The following is a 21173-nucleotide window of genomic DNA, read 5'->3' as shown; positions in this document are numbered from 1 at the left end:
GCCTTTTAGTAGTTCTCTCTACACTTAAGCAGTGTTAGCATGAAGGCTTTCCACCCTGTCCATTTTATGCATGAATGGCCTATATAAGTGTTATCTTTATGGCATGGAACATCAATATGCAGGATCTGATATCTATTGCATCTCTCTCAGTCACCTTAATAGAATGATATGAATCAGCCCTTACTACACATAACAGACGCAAAGAGCCTGTGATCCTCAGTTCACTAACTTAGAAGGCCTAATAAAGTCAGTAAGACTTCCAAGGTAAAGCTGTTTAGGATGGAGTGGCTGTCTTCAGGATCAGGAAGGGTAAATGTTTTTGATACTGCCCCATGTCATTTCTCCTAAACCAAATTGCATCCCTACAGCTAGTACTTGCCTTGTGGAGCAACACATATGGGTATTATATGTATGGGTTTGCCTTGAAGTTAAATACAGTAGCATCATCAGGGAAGCAGGCAGTTCTCAGAGGGAAATAGCATGGAGAGAAGGGTTAACCAATTAACTATGCTCCCTTCCACAGCACTGGGGTCTCAAGCCACATTAGCTCTTCTAGTGCCATTACTAACTCTTACAACAACAACAACAAAAACACAACAGGATATCCTATTCACAGCTATCCTGTGACAAGTAGGATTCAGTCCTGGTACTTTGCTCTACTTTTGTCTGCAGGTGGAACTATATTATTTGGCAAATACAAGAGTTTTGAGAAGTTGCAAGGCTAACGCATACGTGGCATGCAAAAGCATTTTAATACAAATCCACGTGGTTGTTTATTTTAGGCAAAGAAGCCTTGGTGGTTGAAATCTGAAATGGGGGAGGGGGGGAGAGGAAGGCATTTCATCCTTGTGCACAGACATGTGCATGGCATTTCCCAATTAACTCCTCCTGAAGCTACGTTTCTCCTTGCAAGGTTCCAAATAATGTATTTTGCAAGTTTAACAGGCACCCCTGGAGGAGAGTGACTTGAGGGAAAGCTGTGGAAGAAAAGAAAAGCTAAATAAAGAATTAAGCATATTACTCCCCTCCTGCTTCCATTTCTGACTGTTTCCCTCACAAAACTACTTTGGCTAGAAGAAGCAGGCATCACATTTCATAATATGTGTTTACATACAGTATGTTATTTGGACCAGAGTTTCAGATTAATGTAAAAAGTATATGACAGTTACATTGAAAACTATCTCTTAATTTATGACAGTAACAGCAGTCACTTTTGAAGAAGCCATTTATTAAGATAATATGGGCAGAATATGATTGACCATTGAAATAAAGCCCAAGAGCTGCAAGCACTGTTCAACTGAATTATGGAATCTTGGGATTTCATTGTTAGATGGAAATGTGGCAGAGTCTAGTAGTCAGGGTTGAATCTTTTTCTTCAAATCAGAGCTCCTGAACCTCATTGTAACATTGGCTCATTTTGGAAATAATATTTAAGGAGGATAGTGAAGATTCATCAGGTATAGCATCAGAAAACAGTTTCAGCAAAACATAAAAAGATGCTAGCAGGAGATAATATAAATGTAGCTTTATAAATTACATCAAGTAACTCCACAAGTAGTATAGCACCCTATGCTTTTTCATATTGGCCCTCAAGAAGAAATGCTTATTAAAAAACTTCAACATTTAAAACATAGGCACTTCTTTCATTTTTAATCAGATTGTGGAGCATTAAAAAGCATAAGGGTGAAAAAAAGTTCACCAAATAAACTTCTAGGGTTTGCCACACAAAAACTCACTTCTAGGGTCATATACCCAAAATTGTGTCTTTAAGAGCTCTAAAACAATGAGGTGGTATGAGCAGTGGTGCTGGCTTTAGAAAAAGTCACTTGATGAAGTTTCCTACAGAGTAGACAGCAAATGATTAGAGCCCTGCTTATTACAGCAGATGGGGAAATGCACCAAAACTGCTCGATGAGCAGAAATGCAGAGTTGCTTACTTTATGACTAAAAACATTCAAAATACAGCACCATACTCTGTACTGGAACTGGTAGCTCTATCCACTATGTTACATTAAGGTAGCTTCTCTCCTGTGTGCATTCGCTTGTGCTTGGCCAGGTCTCCTGATTGGCTGAAGCTTTTCCCACACTCTCCACATGAATATGGCTTCTCTCCTGTGTGCGTTCGCTTGTGTCTGGCCAGGTTTCCTGACTGGCTGAAGCTTTCCCCACATTCTTCACATGAATATGGCTTCTCTCCTGTGTGCGTTCGCGTGTGGACAGCCAGGTTTCCAGAACAGCTGAAGCTTTTCCCACACTCTCCACATGAATATGGCTTCTCTCCTGTGTGCATTCGCTTGTGGACAGCCAGGTCTCCTGACCAGCTGAAGCTTTTCCCACACTCCCTACATGAATATGGCTTCTCTCCTGTGTGCATTCGCTTGTGCCTGGCCAGGTCTCCTGACTGGCTGAAGCTTTCCCCACATTCTTCACATGAATATGGCTTCTCTCCTGTGTGCATTCGCTTGTGCCTGGCCAGGTGTCCTGACTGGCTAAAGCTTTTCCCACACTCTCCACATGAATATGGCTTCTCTCCTGTGTGCATTCGCTTGTGGACAGCCAGGTCTCCTGACCAGCTGAAGCTTTTCCCACACTCTCCACATGAATATGGCTTCTCTCCTGTGTGCGTTCGCTTATGTCTGGCCAGGTGTCCTGACCGGCTGAAGCTTTTCCCACACTCTCCACATGAATATGGCTTCTCTCCTATGTGCGTTCGCTTGTGGATGGCCAGGTCTCCTGACTGGCTGAAGCTTTTCCCACACTCTCCACATGAATATGGCTTCTCTCCTGTGTGCATTCGCTTGTGCCTGGTCAGGACGCCTGACTGGCTAAAGCTTTTCCCACACTCCCTACATGAATATGGCTTCTCTCTTGTGTGTGTTTGCATGGGAGTGACTAGCACTGATGAGTAGCTGAAACTTCTCCCACACTTTCTAAATGAACATGGTCTCTCTCCTATACATAATTGTTGGGCTGGGTGTGACAGCTGCTTTAAAGTTGTCCCACTTTCATTGCATCTAGAAACCTGAGTTCTACTCTGTGTCTCTTTGTTTATATCTTTTAAAAACAGTGTCTCCTCATCTTTGTCTTTGTAAACACAACTTGGCACTAGGTGCTGAAGCATAGTTCTGTTTGAAGCACTATTTGTGATTTTGAATAGAGATTTCTCTGCTAGGACATTTTCAGGTACTTCAGGCTGTATTCCATATCCTGAATGCCTCCATTTCATATGTCTGTGAAGGTAATCTTTGAAAGTGAAAGCCAATTTGCAGCAGGGACACTGATGACAGGTGATACCTCGCTCCTGTATCAAACGTGAATTCTGCCTGTGTACTATTTGAGAACAAACAAGATTTGAGTTTTAGTAGCTATTTTCAACCATGCATGACAAATGGGCATATGGGACTACATTATTTAGGAAACTACAGGACCCAACAAGCTCACTGAGAGCCAAGGAAAAAGACACATGCCAAAACAGAGGGTTGTCCTGAAGGAGCAAGCAGCAGTAAGAAGACCAAGACTGGCCACAGCATTCAGAAAGGTCATATTGCATACAGTGGTCAAAACAGCATCATTGACTATATTACATGTATGGGAAACAAAATAGCTTTGACCATGTCATTGCAGAAGTGTTTTACACAATAAAATGAACAAGGGCTCTAAGATATATTTTGTTTTTATTAAATAATAAATTAAACTTAATTTTAACTATTCTCACAAATGTGTGAGTTATTTCAGGCTCAAAGAAACCTTAAACCTGTCCAAAAAAGTAATATTTTTTTATAACCACAAAAAACACCCTCCTTATTTTTAAAACATAACAAGTACATAGTTACCCCATTCTACAACAAAAGGATGATACACGTGTTAGTTGTGGTTTGCGCACTATGGCTTATCGAACCTACCAGGAATAAAATGACAAAAATTCACTTTGAATAGTCAGTGACCCTTTTCTTCATACCATTTTTATACCTTATTTCGAAAGAGACCACATTTAGCTTTGTTTTGATACCAAAATAAGCCCAACTGGTTGAAAAAACAAAAACAAACAGTAGTTTTTTTCTAAACTGATGCAGAAATTGCATTAGCCTAAATCGCGCAGAAATTGAAATTTTCAAAAAATTCTCCTGTGCACAATTTTGGATGAAAAAAAATCTTTAAAAATTAATTTGAGGGGTTTTTCTAAACTGACGCAGAAATTGCATAAGCCTAAATTGTGCGAAAAACGAAATTTTCAAAAAATTCTCCTGCTCCCAATTTTGGAGCAAAAAATCATTAAAAATTAATTTGGTTATCTCATAAGTATCTACACATTTAAAAAATTGAAGAAAATCTGAGTCATGAAAGCACATGGCACCAGGTAATTTGGCGTGGAATGACCCAAAATCTGGAGGTGTGTTAAAATACTGCAATACTATTGAATGCAAATAAAGTCTAAATTTTGGTGCTTTAACTATATTAAAATAGTTCTGAGAGAGAATTTCTTCTATGCCAAATGCATTTCTTATTTTTTAAGATAACACCTGCATACAGAGGAAATTAGATATTTGCACAAGAGACAACTACTGTATATGATGAAATTCTTCCTAATATTACAACAGCTGTAGTATTGTTGTGACCTTGGCGGGGTGTGTGTGTGTCAGCCTGTATGATGCTGGAGTCTCTTCTAATTCCATTGTTTAACTAGCCAGGCAAATTCCTTGGCAAGTTAATGGCCCTAAGTATGGTCAATAGTATAACAAAGCAAGTTGTTCTGTGCCAGAGGACAAATGGGTGCCCCCTCTCACCTGACTGGTAGTTAGAAGGACAATAGCCAGTTGTGTGTGGCACCTGGGTTAGAAGCAAAGCAGAAGCCAGAAAGTGAGAAACATACTTGATTTCTATTCGAATCAAAGGCTGTGACTATGGAAGAAGCAATATATTTTGGGGTGTTGATTCTGTGAGTCCCTCCATCACAGGCTCAGGTTGTATATTTGTATAAATAAATAAATAAATCTTAAAGACACCACAGACTCTGATGTCCCTCATTCCTAGAATCTCTGGAATTTCACACCGCTCAGAGAGTGGGGTGATGTTCAACAATATATTGGCATGCTATGTGAGGGGGTATACCATGAGCCAAGGTGTGACAACCTCCCAGCTGATGGATTTTGACTGAGGGGGAAAGCCATATTTAACAAATGTGGGACAATCCACGGGGATGTTGTACTGCACAAGTTCCCACTGAAATAAGTAGGAGAGGTATAGTAATATTTGTATGACGCCTCCATTCCTTTCAAAGAGACAGGCACAGAATAATATCCTGGTGGACTATGTCTCATATTACTGGAAGGTGTGTTGTTACTTCACTTTCCTGCAGCAGGCAGCAATATGACTTGTGCCAGCCTGCTCAAGGCTGGCACCACTCCCATGCTCTACATATGAGAAGACTTAAGAACTGGAGTCATGTTCAAAAGTCATACAAGCACTACCACTATGTCAAAAACGCAGCACCAGTCTTTTCAGCCCACATATTCACTATGCAAAATTGATCCTAATCCTTGTGCATTTCTCTGCAACATAAAAGCTTTCCCCCAGCTGTCCTACATTTCTCTTACCTCAACCACCCTTCTAGCTCTACAATTCTATGGTTCTATGAACTAGTCCTTTAGATTTACTGTATATAACGCATAGAAATATGAAGATATATTAGATGTATCTAGGAGAATGCTGCCTAAGACAAACAAAAGAAGCAATAACAGATTTCAGTGTTAGGGAAGATTTAAAACAATGCATGATTATTATACCTTTTCTTGATTTCCATCTAGAGCCCCACTTGATGCCAAGCTCCTTTCCATATTCTTCTCCATACCAAACCAGAAGCTCAGAATGAATAAGGATTATTTTACATGCTCTGTAGTAGATTTTCCCATGATACTGGAAGGCAACAAGATTTTGCTCTTCCTCATTCCGGGCACAGTTAACATATCTGAAAGTTCATTGTTAAGAGGGTAACTAAAAGTACTCAGTCAGGGAAGCTGGAAATTAGAGAAGTACTATGAAGCATAACAATTGCATTACTTTCTTCTATTATTCAGGTAATGAAATGTACAGCTGAAATATTTTAAATTTGTTGAACACTGGGCATATTATACACTGGAGGTTACAACACACAACAAAATTTTGTAAAATAAACTTTGGTCTTCTTACCTGTGGTAACTTCACTTTCTTTTTTTTACGGTGGTAGAAGAATATATTTGTCTGGGTTGCTCCTCCCATTCATTTCAGAAGCAAGACTTATGCAGACTACCAGGCATTTGCTCTACTAGGAATGATGAACCCATAGCTTTGACTGATCCTACTAAGCAGTTTAGTGGCCCACCACTCTCTTTCCAAACCAAGATATTCTTTTTACCTTTGAAAGGTGCCACTTCTCTCTCTAGTACTGGCACTACTGAACTTTGGTAAATAGTGCACAATTTGCAAAGCAGTATGCAGAAAAAATACCCTGGTAAGACTGCTGTTGAAAGGATAAAGAAAACTTAACATTTATTAGTCTTGGAGGAGGAACCATTCTATGTATAGATTTTACATGTAGCCAAGATGCAGCCACTAGCACAAGCTAACTCATACTGACTACTTGGAGAAGCAGAAAAGAATTAAGGCCTGAAAGGAAGTGATCTACTTTACTGACAAGCATTTACTAAAAGAGAAGGAATCAGTGAAGAAGGAAGAACAGGTTGCATTTCTGTCTATTCCTCACCACAGTTCAAGCAGGTTATTGCAAATGTTGTGCTTTACTCCCAACAGTTAAAAGATACAGTGGTACCTCTGGTTACGTACTTAATTCGTTCTGGAGGTCTGTTCTTAACCTGAAACTGTTCTTAACCTGAAGCACCACTTTAACTAATGGGTCCTGCAGCGCTGCCGCTGCCCAATTTGTGTTCTCATCCTGAAGCAAAATTCTTAACCCGAGGCACTATTTCTGGGTTAGCGGAGTCTGTAACCTGAAGCGTATGTAACCCGAGGTACCACTGTATTAAGAGTACGGATGGGTAACCTGTAGGCACCCAGAATGACATTTAAGTTATTCTGTTCTATTGGCCTTTCCAGGTGTATGAAGACCCTTGTTTTAAAAGTCTCTCTTCATTTAGTTTGATCAAGGATGTTTACCTCATCCAGTTGGAATTAGTTTCATCCTTTCCATCAATGTAAACATAGCAGTTTTGCCCTCTAGTAATCTGTAATTAAAATAGACACGAAACACACACATCAATATGGTAACACTACAACAATATGTAGGATGTTAAGGGGCTCTGCTCCCCTGCTTGCTTTGGTCATCAGCCCTTTCCCCCTATTAACCCCCTTAGAGTTTCCCCTTCCCACTGAATGCAACTACTAAGAACCCTTTTCACCCTCTCAACCCTATGTTCACAGAATCACAGAATCATAGAGTTGGAAGAGACCACAAGGGCCATCGAGTCCAACCCCCTGCCAAGCAGGAAACACCATCAGAGCACTCCTGACATATGGTTGTCAAGCCTCTGCTTAAAGACCTCCAAAGTAGGAGACTCCACCACACTCCTTGGCAGCAAATTCCACTGTCGAACGGCTCTTACTGTCAGGAAGTTCTTCCTAATGTTTAGGTGGAATCTTCTTTCTTGTAGTTTGGATCCATTGCTCCGTGTCCACTTCTCCGGAGCAGCAGAAAACAACCTTTCTCCCTCCTCTATGTGACATCCTTTTATATATTTGTACATGGCTATCATATCACCCCTTAACCTCCTCTTCTCCAGGCTAAACATGCCCAGCTCCCTTAGCCGTTCCTCATAAGGCATCGTTTCCAGGCCTTTGACCATTTTGGTTGCCCTCCTCTGGACACGTTCCAGTTTGTCAATGTCCTTCTTGAATTGTGGTGCCCAGAACTGGACACAGTACTCCAGGTGTGGTCTGACCAGAGCAGAATACAGTGGCACTATTACTTCCCTTGATCTAGATGCTATACTCCTATTGATGCAGCCCAGAATTGCATTGGCTTTTTTAGCTGCCGCGTCACACTGTTGGCTCATGTCAAGTTTGTGGTCAACCAAGACTCCTAGATCCTTTTCACATGTACTGCTCTCAAGCCAGGTGTCACCCATCTTGTATTTGTGCCTCTCATTTTTTTTGCCCAAGTGCAATACTTTACATTTCTCCCTGTTAAAATTCATCTTGTTTGTTTTGGCCCAGTTCTCTAATCTGTCAAGGTCGTTTTGAAGTGTGATCCTGTCCTCTGGGGTGTTAGCCACCCCTCCCAGTTTGGTGTCATCTGCAAATTTGATCAGGATGCCCTTGAGTCCATCATCCAAGTCGTTGATAAAGATGTTGAATAAGACCGGGCCCAAGACAGAACCCTGTGGCACCCCACTAGTCACTCTTCTCCAGGATGAAGAGGAACCATTGATGAGCACCCTTTGGGTTCGGTCAGTCAGCCAGTTACAAATCCACTGAGTGGTAGCATAGTCAAGACTGCATTTTACCAGCTTCTTTACAAGAATATCATGGGGCACCTTGTCAGATGCCTTGCTGAAATCAAGGTAGGCTACATCCACTGCGTTCCCTTCATCTACCAGGCTTGTAATTCTGTCAAAAAACGAGATCAGGTTAGTCTGACATGACTTATTTTTCAGAAATCCATGCTGACTATTGGTGATCACAGTATTCCTTTCTAGGTGCTCACAGACTGTTTGCTTAATGATCTGCTCCAGAATCTTCCCTGGTATTGATGTCAGACTGACTGGGCGGTAATTATTTGGGTCCTCTCTTTTCCCCTTTTTGAAAATAGGGACAACATTTGCCCTCCTCCAGTCTGCCGGGACTTCGCCTGTTCTCCTGGAATTCTCAAAGATGACTGCCAGTGGTTCTGAGATCACATCTGCCAGTTCTTTTAATACTCTTGGATGCAGTTCATCTGGCCCTGGAGACTTGAATACATCTAAACTAGCCAAATATTCTTGTACTATCTCCTTAGTTATTCTGGGCTGTGTTTCCTTTGCTGAATCATTTGCTCCAAATTCTTCAGGTCGGGCATTGTTTTATTTATCGGAGAAGACTGAGGCAAAGAAGGCATTGAGGAGTTCAGCCCTTTCTGTGTCCCCTGTTTGCATTTCACCATCTTCTCCTCTGAGTGACCCCACTGTTTCTTTGTTCTTCCTTTTGCTACGAACATACCCATAAAAGCCTTTTTTGTTGCTTTTAACCTCTCTAGCAAGCCTGAGTTCATTCTGTGCTTTAGCTTTTCTGACTTTGTGTCTACACGTGCTGGCTATTTGTTTGAATTCCTCTTTGGTGGTTTCCCACCTTTTCCATTTTTTGTACACATCCTTTTTTAATCTTAAATCAGTTAAAAGTTCTTTAGATAGCCACCCTGGCTTCTTTAGGCACCTTCCATGTTTCCGTCTCATTGGTATTGCCTGACGTTGTGCTTTTACTATCTCCCTCTTAACAAACTCCCAGCCATCATGAACTTCCTTTCCTTTTAGTATTGTTGTCCATGGGATCTCACCCAGCACTTCCCTAAGTTTTATGAAGTCGGCTTTCTTAAAGTCAAGAAATTGAGTCCTAGTATGCTTGGCTGCTCCTTTCCGCTGTATAGTAAACTTCAGAAGAGCATGATCACTCGCGCCTAATGATCCTTCCACTTCTACCCCACTAACCAGGTCATCAACATTGGTTAGGACCAGATCTAAAATGGCTGTTCCTCTTGTTGCTTCTCCCACTTTCTGGACAATGAAGTTGTCTGCAAGGCCAGTGAGGAATCTGTTTGACCTTATGCTCTTGGCTGAGTTTGACGTCCAACAAATATCCGGGTAATTGAAGTCCCCCATTACTACTATCTCCCTTCCTTTTGCATGCTTGGCCATCTGTTCCAGGAAGGCATCATCTATGTCCTCTGTTTGGCTTGGGGATCTATAGTAAACTCCCACAATGAGGTCTCTGTTATTCTTCTCTCCCTTAATTTTGACCCAAATGCTCTCACTTTGGCTTTGAGGATCTAGATCTTGGATCTCTTCACAGGTATACACATCCTTGACATATAACGCTACTCCTCCTCCTTTCTTGTCTGGTCTGTTTCTCTGAAATAGATTGTATACCCCCATTATTACATTCCAATCGTGGGACTTATCCCACCAGGTTTCAGTGATGCCTATTATGTCATATTTAGTTTGCTGTACTAAGAGCTCAAGCTCATCTTGTTTATTTCCCATGCTTTGCGCATTAGTGTACAGACATTGAAGTCCATTAAACTATGTTCGAAAGCACAACTCTCGTTTCTGCAGCCCTGCTTTGCACCCGTTTTCACCTTCACCTCCATGTCTTCCCCTTCTTTTGTGCAACCCCAACAGGCACAAAGACCCCCTCCATGGTAATATCCTGCATCTTCCTCTTCCCACATATTGCAACTACTAAGAACCCTTTTCACCTTTTGCCTAATTATGAAGCCACCCTCCCCACCTATTCTGTAGCTCTGTTTCCTGGCAGGCTTGTTTTCTGGATTCTCATCATTTTCTTTCAAGGAGTTTTCCTGGAGTTTTAAAACTTTGTGTTTAAATTATTTAGAATAGTCTAAGTGGTGAACTATACGGTACTTTTTATTTTAATAAGAAAATTCACTTTGAATAAACAAATAAGCAGAAGCAATAAAATATTGGTTTGGGTGAGAAATACATTTCAAGAACTTCCCTGGCTTTTTTGCTTAAGGTATATGTCTCACCATTGCATAGGTATATTATCTGCGCGTGTCTGTTATCTGGCTAGACTCCATAGTCAAGATGGGTACTTTCTGCTTTTAAAGTTATAATCATTTTTGTTAAAGATACTCCCCAGGATGCACACAGCAGATAGTTAATTCATTATTGTCTCAAGCAAACACTTACAGTACAAGCAACTGCCCACTTGTGCACATTCAAGTTGCATGCAGCAGCATACACATGCCGTTTTTGGTGCAGCAAGGGGGCAGAACAGGGCAGGGGCAGAATAGAGTCGAAGGGACTTGCCTTCATCTAGAAAGTAGTTCTATAGCTCCAAATAACCACACTGCCTAATTCTGCCCTGTGCTCTGTGGAGCAGTTGCAGCAACAAGGGGAGCCACCCCCTCCACTCGTTTATGTACCTCTCATTGATGGGCCACAGAAGAAGAAGAAGAAGAAGAGTTTGGATTTGATATCCCGCCTTTCACTCCCCTTCAGGAGTCTCAAAGCGGCTAACATTCTCCTTTCCCTTCCTCCCCCACAACAAACACTCTGTGAGGTGAGTGGGGCTGAGAGACTTCAGAGAAGTGTGACTGGCCCAAGGTCACCCAGCAGCTGCATGTGGAGGAGCGGAGACGCGAACCCGGTTCCCCAGATTACGAGACTACCGCTCTTAACCACTACACCACACTGGCTCTCACAGTGGCTACACCTGCATGGAAGCTGTCTCTGTTCTTCCTTCTTCAATCCCCTCCTGGTTTTAGGAGACAGTGGTGCAGGAGAGTATGGGGAAGAACCCAACTCTTCCCTTGCCTGACCTGCCTCTTTCCCCTCTGCCTCCAACACATCCTGTGCTCCAACCTCCAGCTCTGAAGCTTCCCCTGTCTGACTCTTGCCCCCTGGCTGGTACAGGTTGCCACAACAGATCCCCTCTCCCGAGTCCAGCCCCGCTACCCCAGTGCACATTTGTCTACGTCCTGCAAGGCCCTGACAATTCTGCATTGAACCATCTATGATCTTGCTGCAATTCAAATTGTGTTTCAACATTGGGTGGTGACAGACAGCAATAGGATTGCTTGTATTCATTAACATTTGAGTTCTGATACACTAAAATGAAAAAGTTCACCATTCTGAGTTATTGTTTCAAATTTTCTTTCATTAAATGCATTTTAACATACAATTTTTAGCCCACTTCTACAACATTCAAGGAAGTTTATTCATAATTGATATTCCATCAAATCATACTTAAAAACAGAGGATTATTAAACAGAAAAGGCAGAAACTTTCTTGACCACTTTCATAAAACTTAAAAGGATGAAGGAACAAGACTTCTCTAAGGAGGGAGTTCCAACACTTTGGCTCCATCAGGAAGAAGGTTCTACTTCCTGTACTCACAAGCTTGACATTGTAAAGGGAAGGAGCACTGAACAAAGTCATTTGACTCTGCCTGGAGGGTGGGGTTTGTTCATTCAGCAAGGTGGTACTCTACATGGAATTTTTTTAAAATAAAAGTGCTGTGAGTAAATCATACCAGCCAAGAATAACCACTGTTGGCTGCTTCTTCTTCCTCTGTGATTTTCCCTTCATAGGGCCCAAAATGAATTCCTGGAGGCAGAATTTCTCCTTCATTCCAGACTCCAAAGCCAGCTTTGGGGATACCTGATGGGCCAATTCTCAAACCTGGAGGTAAAGTGAGGGTGGCCCTCTCTTCCAGTCCTATTTCTACTGCTGTATCCTTGATGAAAACTGGAGAACCATGAACTGAACATTCATCAATAAAGAATAGCAGGCAGTATTCACAAACTAGGAAGGGAAAGAAAGATAAGTGAGACATGATGCTGCAGGACGTTTTTTCCATCAATGAGTTTTTTCAAATAGCTACAGTTATGATTGGCAATCTATATAAATATTTAAAGTTGTAAAACGTGGGGGATTTGTGTCAATGTGCAATAATTATTACAATGAATTTTGTGGTCGGCTCTCCAACTGAAGCTCTGGTCTTGGGGAATGGTGATATGGACAGGGCTACTGTACTGCTTCAGGGGATAAGGATGCCAGGGGTGGGAGTCTACTTATGGGGCAGTCCAGAGAGCAAGGTTGGGTTCACAACCTAAGGTCACATTGAGGGGGTGGTCAATAAGAGAAGCAAAGTCCAGTCACAGGCCAAAGTCACAAACAAAAAGAACACAGGTTCTCAGCAAGAAATGGAAGTTGTTCCAAGAAACTTCCCCAAGGACTGAATACATTTTTCCATGAGCCTGCTAAGCCCCACCTTAGACATAGCATATATATTCAGCAGATAATCTAATTGCAGCAGACAGAATCCTGTCTGGTTCTAGGCATAGTCAGCCTGATAGTTGTTGTTTTAAAATAATATTTATTAAATATTTATCAGTATACAAAAATATGTGCATTGTCTCTTTTTTCAAGTTGTGTTTTCTACAGATCAGTTTCATTTGTTGTGAGACGTTAGTGTTGCAAACAGTATGAGGTTGGGAAGAAAAGATGGGGAAAGTAGGGGAGGGGTGATGGTGTGTAGGATAGTTTTACAAACCCTGATAGTTCCATTTAACAATAGTTCTAGCACCATAGGGTGCTCCAAGGCTTCATGGTACAGTTGGATGAATTCAGGGAAATGTTTCATTATTTCTTATGTTTGTCATTGCCCATAAATGTTAAGAAGGATTATTTCCCCTGCTATGCAACCTTGGCATTCCCTATCAGAATATTAAGTGGTATTGACGTGTTTCCCATTGGATTCTCTTTGAAGAAGGAAGGATTTCCCCCCTAAACTAGTTTAGCCGCTAACATTTGGTTGGTTGATTTTCCTTTTCTTATAGTGTGTAACCATACTTTAATTGCACAAATTCCCTCAAGCTATTACTGGCTGTATCTGCTAACTCTGAGTGGCACACTGTGGTCCACAGATGACAGCTGCACCCTAGGAGTGGTTATGGGTAGATGGACAGTCTATTCTTATTCTATGGGATTGGTCTACATAGTCTTTGGATACTGTCATCTCTATGAGTATGAAATATGTGTTTGTTGTTGGCACTTCTATAGCATATGTAGTCCTTTCAAAAACCTCTGTGTTGTGTCCAGTTAATTCTTACTCAGAGAAGTCATTTTCAAATCAAATGATCTAATTTAGTAATATTAAATATTAAATTAATTACAATGGGTCTAAACTGAGTAAGCCTAGCATTGGCTTTAACCCTTTATCACATTCTGCCAGTTTCTGACAAATCAAGAACAGCATTAGTTCAGTTCAACTGCCACAGATTACTTGTACAGATTCTGACATTAAGACCACCTCCAGTTTAGAGAAGGGCTAGGGTAACTGCAGACCTTCTGTACATCACCCATCATCCGTGAATATAATCAAATTGCGAGTCTATTGTGAATAAATGGCCCATGGCAAATTTATAGGAAATTTATTTTCTTTTTAAAATGCGATTGGGAATACTGATTATAGCTCAGGAACTTTTTATATGAAAGTCTGATGTACTTTCTTACAAAAACCTGAACCTGAAAAATATGTAATAGAATATCTAAAAGCACTGTTTTATAAATATTTTTCCAAGGCAACATAAGAATTGAAGATGGAAAAAGCTGATTATAAACTTACACAAGTAATCATCATCATTTGGCTCATTTATTTCCATATATGTTTTTCTCTCCCTCTTCCGCAAACTGTATGTACTAACTTCTTTCTCCTGATCTCTTTTCTTATTCTTTGCTTTCCCCGACAAAGCTTTCTTCTCAATATCTGAAGTATATAATCTAATTTTGTAACGCATAAACTCATGGAAAGCAAAAGTACATGGAATACAAGAACTTGAATCACATTAGGTATGTTTAGGTGTTCACATTAGTCCCTGCTTGCCTTGCTCATGTGTAGGATTTGCATATAAGCAGAATGCCTGAATATATCTACTTTTGTTTCTGCAAGATGTGTGTAGAACCCTGTGGGATATTCTATTCTGAAATGGCATTGTCTGCTTATAATAAAATCTTCTATAGTTTCAGCATTTCTAACAAGTCACATAAGAATAGCAGATGGTAAAGAACATAGGATGAACATACCACACTGGACATGAAGTGACAGATACAGTGTGCTGAGAATTAAAATGTTCCCTATTTCCTCCTGAAGATTTTGCTTGGCTGTGCTCCAAAACGTTTCACTAGGCATCTAAACAGAATTAGTTATGCTCTTTACTAGCGATGCTTAATTACCTAGATTGGCTGAGAGCCTGGATATGTGACAATGTGGCTCACAGGCAGCAAAATATTAACCAATCTTGCTCCGACCTAGAAATACCATACTAAACCATAGCCCTTTTCAGAATGAGACAAAACCACCTAAAAAATCCCCAACTTTCATTAAGCACAAAGAATATCTTTTAACATGGACATGTCTGCATTTAAGTGCAGCTTATCAATGTTAGAAATTTAATTCTGAGTCAATTTTCATATTTCATGGTTGCAGGAATGCCTGGTCCTGTTAACATGGATAAGCTCACACTTAAACATCACTATTAACACACCCTGTCCCTTTCATGCCCCATCTCCTTCCATATTTGACTCATGTAAAGTCTTTCACAGTGTAATTGGCTAGGTGGATTTGAACTGCTTGAGCAGCTGCACAGTGTAAGCTCTCTGTCATTTTGCTGCACTGGACTTGAAAACAACATGCAACATTGTTTTTGCTCTTACATACAATTACATCAAAAAAATTTGTCTTACACAGATCATAAGATCAGATCATTAGAAAAACTTCCAGTTCCAGTTTTGGAGAGTGCCCTTTACAATTAAATGTCAAAAAGCTGTAAAGAACACAGTGGGCAGAGTAATTATTATTTTAAAATATTAAGAAAATAAATAAATGGCTCTCTACCAAGCACTTACCAGTCTTTGATTCTGCTGCAATGTCTGTAGTATGAACATCTGCACATGTATTTTTGTCAGTTTTCTTTATATGTTCTTGGTCTTTGGAAGTAAGTCCCATAGTGTTTATTTGCTTATTCTGCAACAAAAAGTTGTTTTCTATTAAATCTTAACATATTTTGGTCTTTGTGGAAGCTGCCCAGAGTGGCTGGGGAAACCCAGCCAGATGGGCGGGGTACAAATAAATTATTATTATTATTATTATTATTATTATTATTATTATTATCATCATCATCATCATCATCATCTCAAATAACACTCATAAAGAATTAAGAGGGGGCTTGTGAATCATGTGTATTTACTGGGTGTTAAAAGTGATCATATTAATTTAGATCTTCTTAAATATTTCCACAATGGCAGTTATCATTTAGACAAATTACCAGTTAGTATATTCAGTTACAAGACAGTCCCAAGCCATATTTAATTATTTATTTTTCTCAGGAATCTCTCCTTTGGCTATAGAGTACAATGTTTAGCAAAAGTATGGTACATGGAAATAACTTTGAAGATGTGACTATTATTGCTAACACCCAGAAAGACCTTCAAACATGAACAGAAAATGAATTGTTGCAGCAATCATGACTTAAATGTATGAACATATTATATATTTGACTTTCAACCCAATGAAATAGCTACATAGTGTCCTCATGTTGAAAAGGTTGTGTTGTCTGGGGCTGACTAGAATTCAAAACACCTAGAGAAGGGTTGTCAACCTGCTCCCTACTGCCCACTAGTGGGCGTTTCAGGATTCTAGGTGGGCGGTAGGGGGTTAATTAATCTAAAGCAGCATTAATCTAAAGCAGCAGCTACTAACTATATTGGCTGTATACACTGATAATGTGCAAGCTAGTGTCCAGCTGTGTTCTGTTCCCCTTCCCTCAATTAGTGCTTCCACATACTTAAAAAAAGAAAGAAAATATTTTTCACAGTCTTTCAGTGTGTCAGCAAATAGTGTGGGTTTTGTGAACTACAGGTCACCCTGTCAGATGGGTAGCTTATCCTCAGTCTCCTACACACTTGATTCCAGAGTTTGTGTTGATTTCAGAGTTTGTTTCTTTGTTTCAGTTGTTTGTTTGGGTTCTTCCTTTGTTTGAAAGTGTAATGTTATGATCACTTACTACAAACGTCAAATTGTTTCTCTAAAAGCTAATGATTGTAAACAATAAATTTCCACTCAAATAAAAAAACCCTGCTTTTATTAATATCTTTATTTCCATATCAGGGCAAACACATGAAATGTTTCTCCAAACTATTTTGATTCGATGTTTGCTAGAATCATCAGACAAACAAAAAAACAGAAATTGCAAATCACTTGAAATATCCAAAACTATCTTACTTGATCAAGAGGGTACTTTTTTTTCTTTTCCTCTTTCCAGCTATTCAGGTTACACGGTGTCCTAAAAGATTTTACTGGAAATAAGAAGCAAACTAATATTTTAGAAATTAAAATATTATCACTGAACATATAAACCCAGGAGAGAGGGGGGGGGGATAAAGGGTGTATTGTGCAATATATACACAAACTTTGGTATTTATACCAGTCAATCATTTGGAGAAAGCTATAGCTCCAAACCATCCACTAAATTTCTCCAGTACCTGCCAGCCAGTTCTCCATGGTAATTTCCAGGAGTATATTTGCAAAAATGTGTTGTTATAATAATAAAAAAATATTATTTATACCCCGCCCATCTGGCTGGGTTTCCCCAGTCACTGTTTCACCAGTAGAAAGACATTTGGTAGCATGAATGATAAAAACAATAATGCCTCAATAAATGTCTCTTGATTGATTGATTGATGTTTAGAATATTTTCTCTGCATCTTAACTTTTATTATGACTATGAATGCATCATCACAGGAATGTATCCCATGATATTACACATTGTGTTGCCAAGAAAAAGGAATGAACATAGGAAACTGCTATATACTAAGTCAGACCATTGGTCCATCCATCTCAGTATTGTTGACACGGTCCAGCAGTGGCCCTCCAGGGGTCCTGACACAAGTCTTTCCCAGCTCTACCTGGAAATGCCAGTGACTAAACCTGAGAGTTTTTCTGTGCAAAACACATGCTGTACCACTGAGCTCCAGACTTTCCTTATATGATTGTATATACATGGAATGAATGGGAATATAGGGACAATATGACAATAACCTCATTGCTGATACAGTATTGAATTAATGAAACACCATTAGATGCTCAGCTTTAGAATGAATATAAAACCATTCTAATGCAAAAGATTAATATTCAATAAAAAGAATACAGCAAAATTGCAACCTGATCTATGCACCAGAGTACACAGTATAGCAACAGAACGGAGATGGGGAACCAGTGCCCCTCCAATTGTTGTTGAACTCCATCTCCCATTAGTCCCAGCCAGCATGGCTAATGGTGAAGGATTACAGGAGTCATATCTGGAGGGCCACTCATTCCCCATCATTGCAACAGAATATTCATATAGGTAGAGCAAAGGAAAATCAAGTATGAGACATAAGGGCTATTAGTAGTGACGAGCAAAATGAACCAATGTAGATGAGTTGGGTCACATCACATAAACTACATTTTGTTACATTCATCAGCTGCATCTCACAAAATTAATGTAACTAAAGTAATAGATATGTCATTCACCAGAAAGAGACAAATGCAGTCAATCATAGAGCATTTATCTTTCAATTAGCTGTGATGGCTAAATGGAATGCCCATGTTCAGATATATGCTAAGTTGATTGAAGGGACAACAGAAAGGGGGAGCATTGCCTTCATGCCCTGCTTATGGGCTTCCCAGAAGAATCTGGCTAGGCACTGTGGGAAACAGGATGGTCTGTTCCAGCAGAATTTTTCTTAGACTTTACTGCTGGTGAGGGGTATGGCCTGCAAAGAGTTCTATGGCCCGTATACAGAAGCCTGGAGGGCTGGATGTATTCAGGAATGACTATAGTAATCATTTACCTATAGATTTTGGTGTCCATTCCTCATCAGACTCAGAGGACTCATTTGTAGTTTTGGGAGGTTGCCGTGCATGATACATAAATGTTGGTTTAGGTGTAGGAAGACCTAAAAAAAATAATCAGGTATAAGATACTATAAAAGTTGTTGTCTGCAAATATCTTATTGAAAGAATGCTTCCAGAAATTTGTCTCTGTTCAACTGATGTCAAATGCCAATAAAAGACAAAATAATCAATATTGTGCTATGGGAAAACTAGGCCCTTCCCACCCCCCAGAATCTGTATCCAATGTGAAAGGCTTCAGATCACTTGCCACATAGTATACCTAGCCAAAAGGTTTTGTTAAAAAGAAAAAAAGTACTGTATCAGTGAAAGACCAATCTATCCTCTGCAGTCCGCAACATGGGAGAGGTGTGGGAAAAGGAGACAAATGTTTCAATGGTATCTTACAGAGCAATTCTAAGAAACTCAAAAGTAAGCCCTATTGCTTTCAATTGGGGTCTACAACCAGGAAAGTGGATTAGATTGCAGCCAATGTGCAACTTAACTGATTCAACCCAGTAACTTAACCAAGCATATAAAGTGAAGTCATGCTTGGAAAAGAATTTGAATCCAGACCTCCCAGGTACAATTTCAGCATTATTTCTAGTTCCATACTTCTTTCATTAATCTCTCTTTGCCTTCTCTACTGGTCCTAATTCTGCCTACAGAGTTCTAAATTTTAACCTTTTTACAAACATAGTTAATATATGGTGTAATTGAGCTGAGCTTCAGGCTGTAATCATTGAGAGCCCTTGGAAGCCTGACAGTTATACTTTTAAATACACACTAAAATATATGCTTTGCTAACTTTAACATGTCACATAGATGAACCCTTTGAATATTACTATTTGATAAAGGTAAAATAAGGTGCAAGAGTGAACAATTCTTCCATTGTTCTTCAACTCAGCTAAATAATCTATACTCCTTCCTTACTTTTCAGTAATTTCTCTCACCTAATTGAGTCATAAACTCATAGTTCTCTTTCATATTCTTATAACGAATTTTTTCCCATTCTCCCATTTCAGCCCATTGCTCTTTAGGGAAGTAGATGGCCAGCCCTTTAAAAGTATCTTCAGCCTAGTACACAGGAAGAAAGGGGGTACAGACACATAATATCATGTGTTTTACTTAGAAACAAGCACTTTACAAGTAAAGTGAAATCAATCAGTGAAATTACACACTTTTAAATTTGCACACCAATTAATTGATGGGTCTAACAACAAGCTAAGTTGCTCGGACTGCTCTTGAAAGTCCAGTTGTTGTACAAGCTGAGCAGCTGCCATACTTTACCATGTCCCTGAACCAGATCTATTTAAAACAAAATTTAGCTATGGCTTTCCTGTCCAGTCTGCACCCAAAGTTTCCAAATTGCATGGAAATTCTACACTACTTTGCCAACTTTGAATGATTGCTGCATGTTATCAGGCATTGGCAACTACAGATAAAGTGTCATGTGACTGTAGCATGATTGTCAAGGTTCCCATCTTTATGGGCCTCTCCAGCAATAACTGAGCTACATGTGAAATCTTATTATTTAGACCTCTTAAATTATATATTATTTCCCCATTATTTTTCTTTAATTAAAACATTTGTGCGTGACTTCCCCAAGCTAAAAGCAGCAAGTCTCAACTTGCAGAAGCTTGCCACATTTTAGGATGGAAGGTCTCTTTACGGGATATTTGCTTACTCCAAATTCCTCACCTTGGGCTTCTGCCCCCTTTTCTTATGGCTCGGCTTTTTGACCCTCTCTGTAGAACCCCTGTCTAAGCAACTATTTTGGGGGCTACCTGACCCCGACTTCCCCCCCTCAGCACTTTTTGTAAGAAGAGAATCAGAAGGAGGCGGTGCCCCAGTGGCTCCTTTCTCCAAGGGCTCTCCTCTCAGATCTCTGGGATCATTTTCCATGAGATCTCCCCCACTGGGAACAGGCCAATCAGCCTCAGTTGCCCTCTTCCCTGGGGTATCGTTCTTGTCAGATGCCTCTCTCCTCATCCCTCCCACTTCTCCCCTGCTGGAACCGCCTCTGCCCTCCTGCCCTTGGCATTCATCATCCCTGAGCATCTCTTGCCCCAACCCCTGAGCTTCTGTCCCAGGAGGTATTTCTTCCCACATTCCCTGGGCTCCTGCCCCAGCTGGCATTTTCTGCCCTCTTTCCTGGGCTTCTGTCCCAGTGGGCATCTCAGCTCCAGATGCCATTTCTCTCCCCCTCCCTCAGTTCCCAAATTTCAGCCCAGTTTAATCATCTCTCCCTCCTCAGTCTCCTTCCATCCCAGTCAACTTTCTTTCTCCCCTTTCCTCCCTCAGCCCAAACTGGGCATTTCCTCCTTTAATCTTGGGGGGGGGGGTTCAGCCCTAGACTTTGGGCTTCCCTGCTCTACACGCAGCGAGGGAGCTGTTTAAACTTCGCCCCTCTCTGAAATCCTCCCCGCCACAGCCGAGGCTTTTCGCTCAGCCCCACAGAGCCACCTCCTTCCCTCAGCGAGAGGGAAAAGGCGCCAAAAATCGCGCGAGCCAATGAGCGACAAGAGCTGGTG

The 21173-nt window shown here is 40.5% G+C and overlaps 1 protein-coding gene across 1 annotated transcript; it reads right to left on the bottom strand.

Moving 5' to 3' along the window:
• Window positions 1-778: 778 nt before the first annotated feature.
• On the bottom strand, window positions 779-21132 carry LOC309537640 (histone-lysine N-methyltransferase PRDM9-like; the record flags this gene model as incomplete). Its single annotated transcript, XM_082232532.1, has 11 exons — window positions 20341-21132; window positions 19593-19716; window positions 18600-18704; window positions 16990-17063; window positions 15615-15732; window positions 14335-14475; window positions 12238-12509; window positions 7150-7217; window positions 5784-5965; window positions 2347-3330; window positions 779-807 (listed from the first exon to the last, which is right to left on the bottom strand). Exons 1-11 carry the CDS (start codon window positions 20833-20835, stop codon window positions 779-781), a joined length of 2592 nt encoding a protein of 863 aa, XP_082088658.1. The 5' UTR covers window positions 20836-21132.
• Between the last annotated feature and the right edge of the window lie 41 nt (window positions 21133-21173).

The sequence above is a fragment of the Podarcis vaucheri genome (assembly GCF_965113315.1).
Source record: "Podarcis vaucheri genome assembly, chromosome: 7".
Classification (NCBI taxonomy): Eukaryota; Metazoa; Chordata; class Lepidosauria; order Squamata; family Lacertidae; genus Podarcis; species Podarcis vaucheri.
The sequence above is the reverse complement of the archived record's forward strand: the minus strand, read 5'-3'. Positions and strand labels throughout refer to the sequence as shown.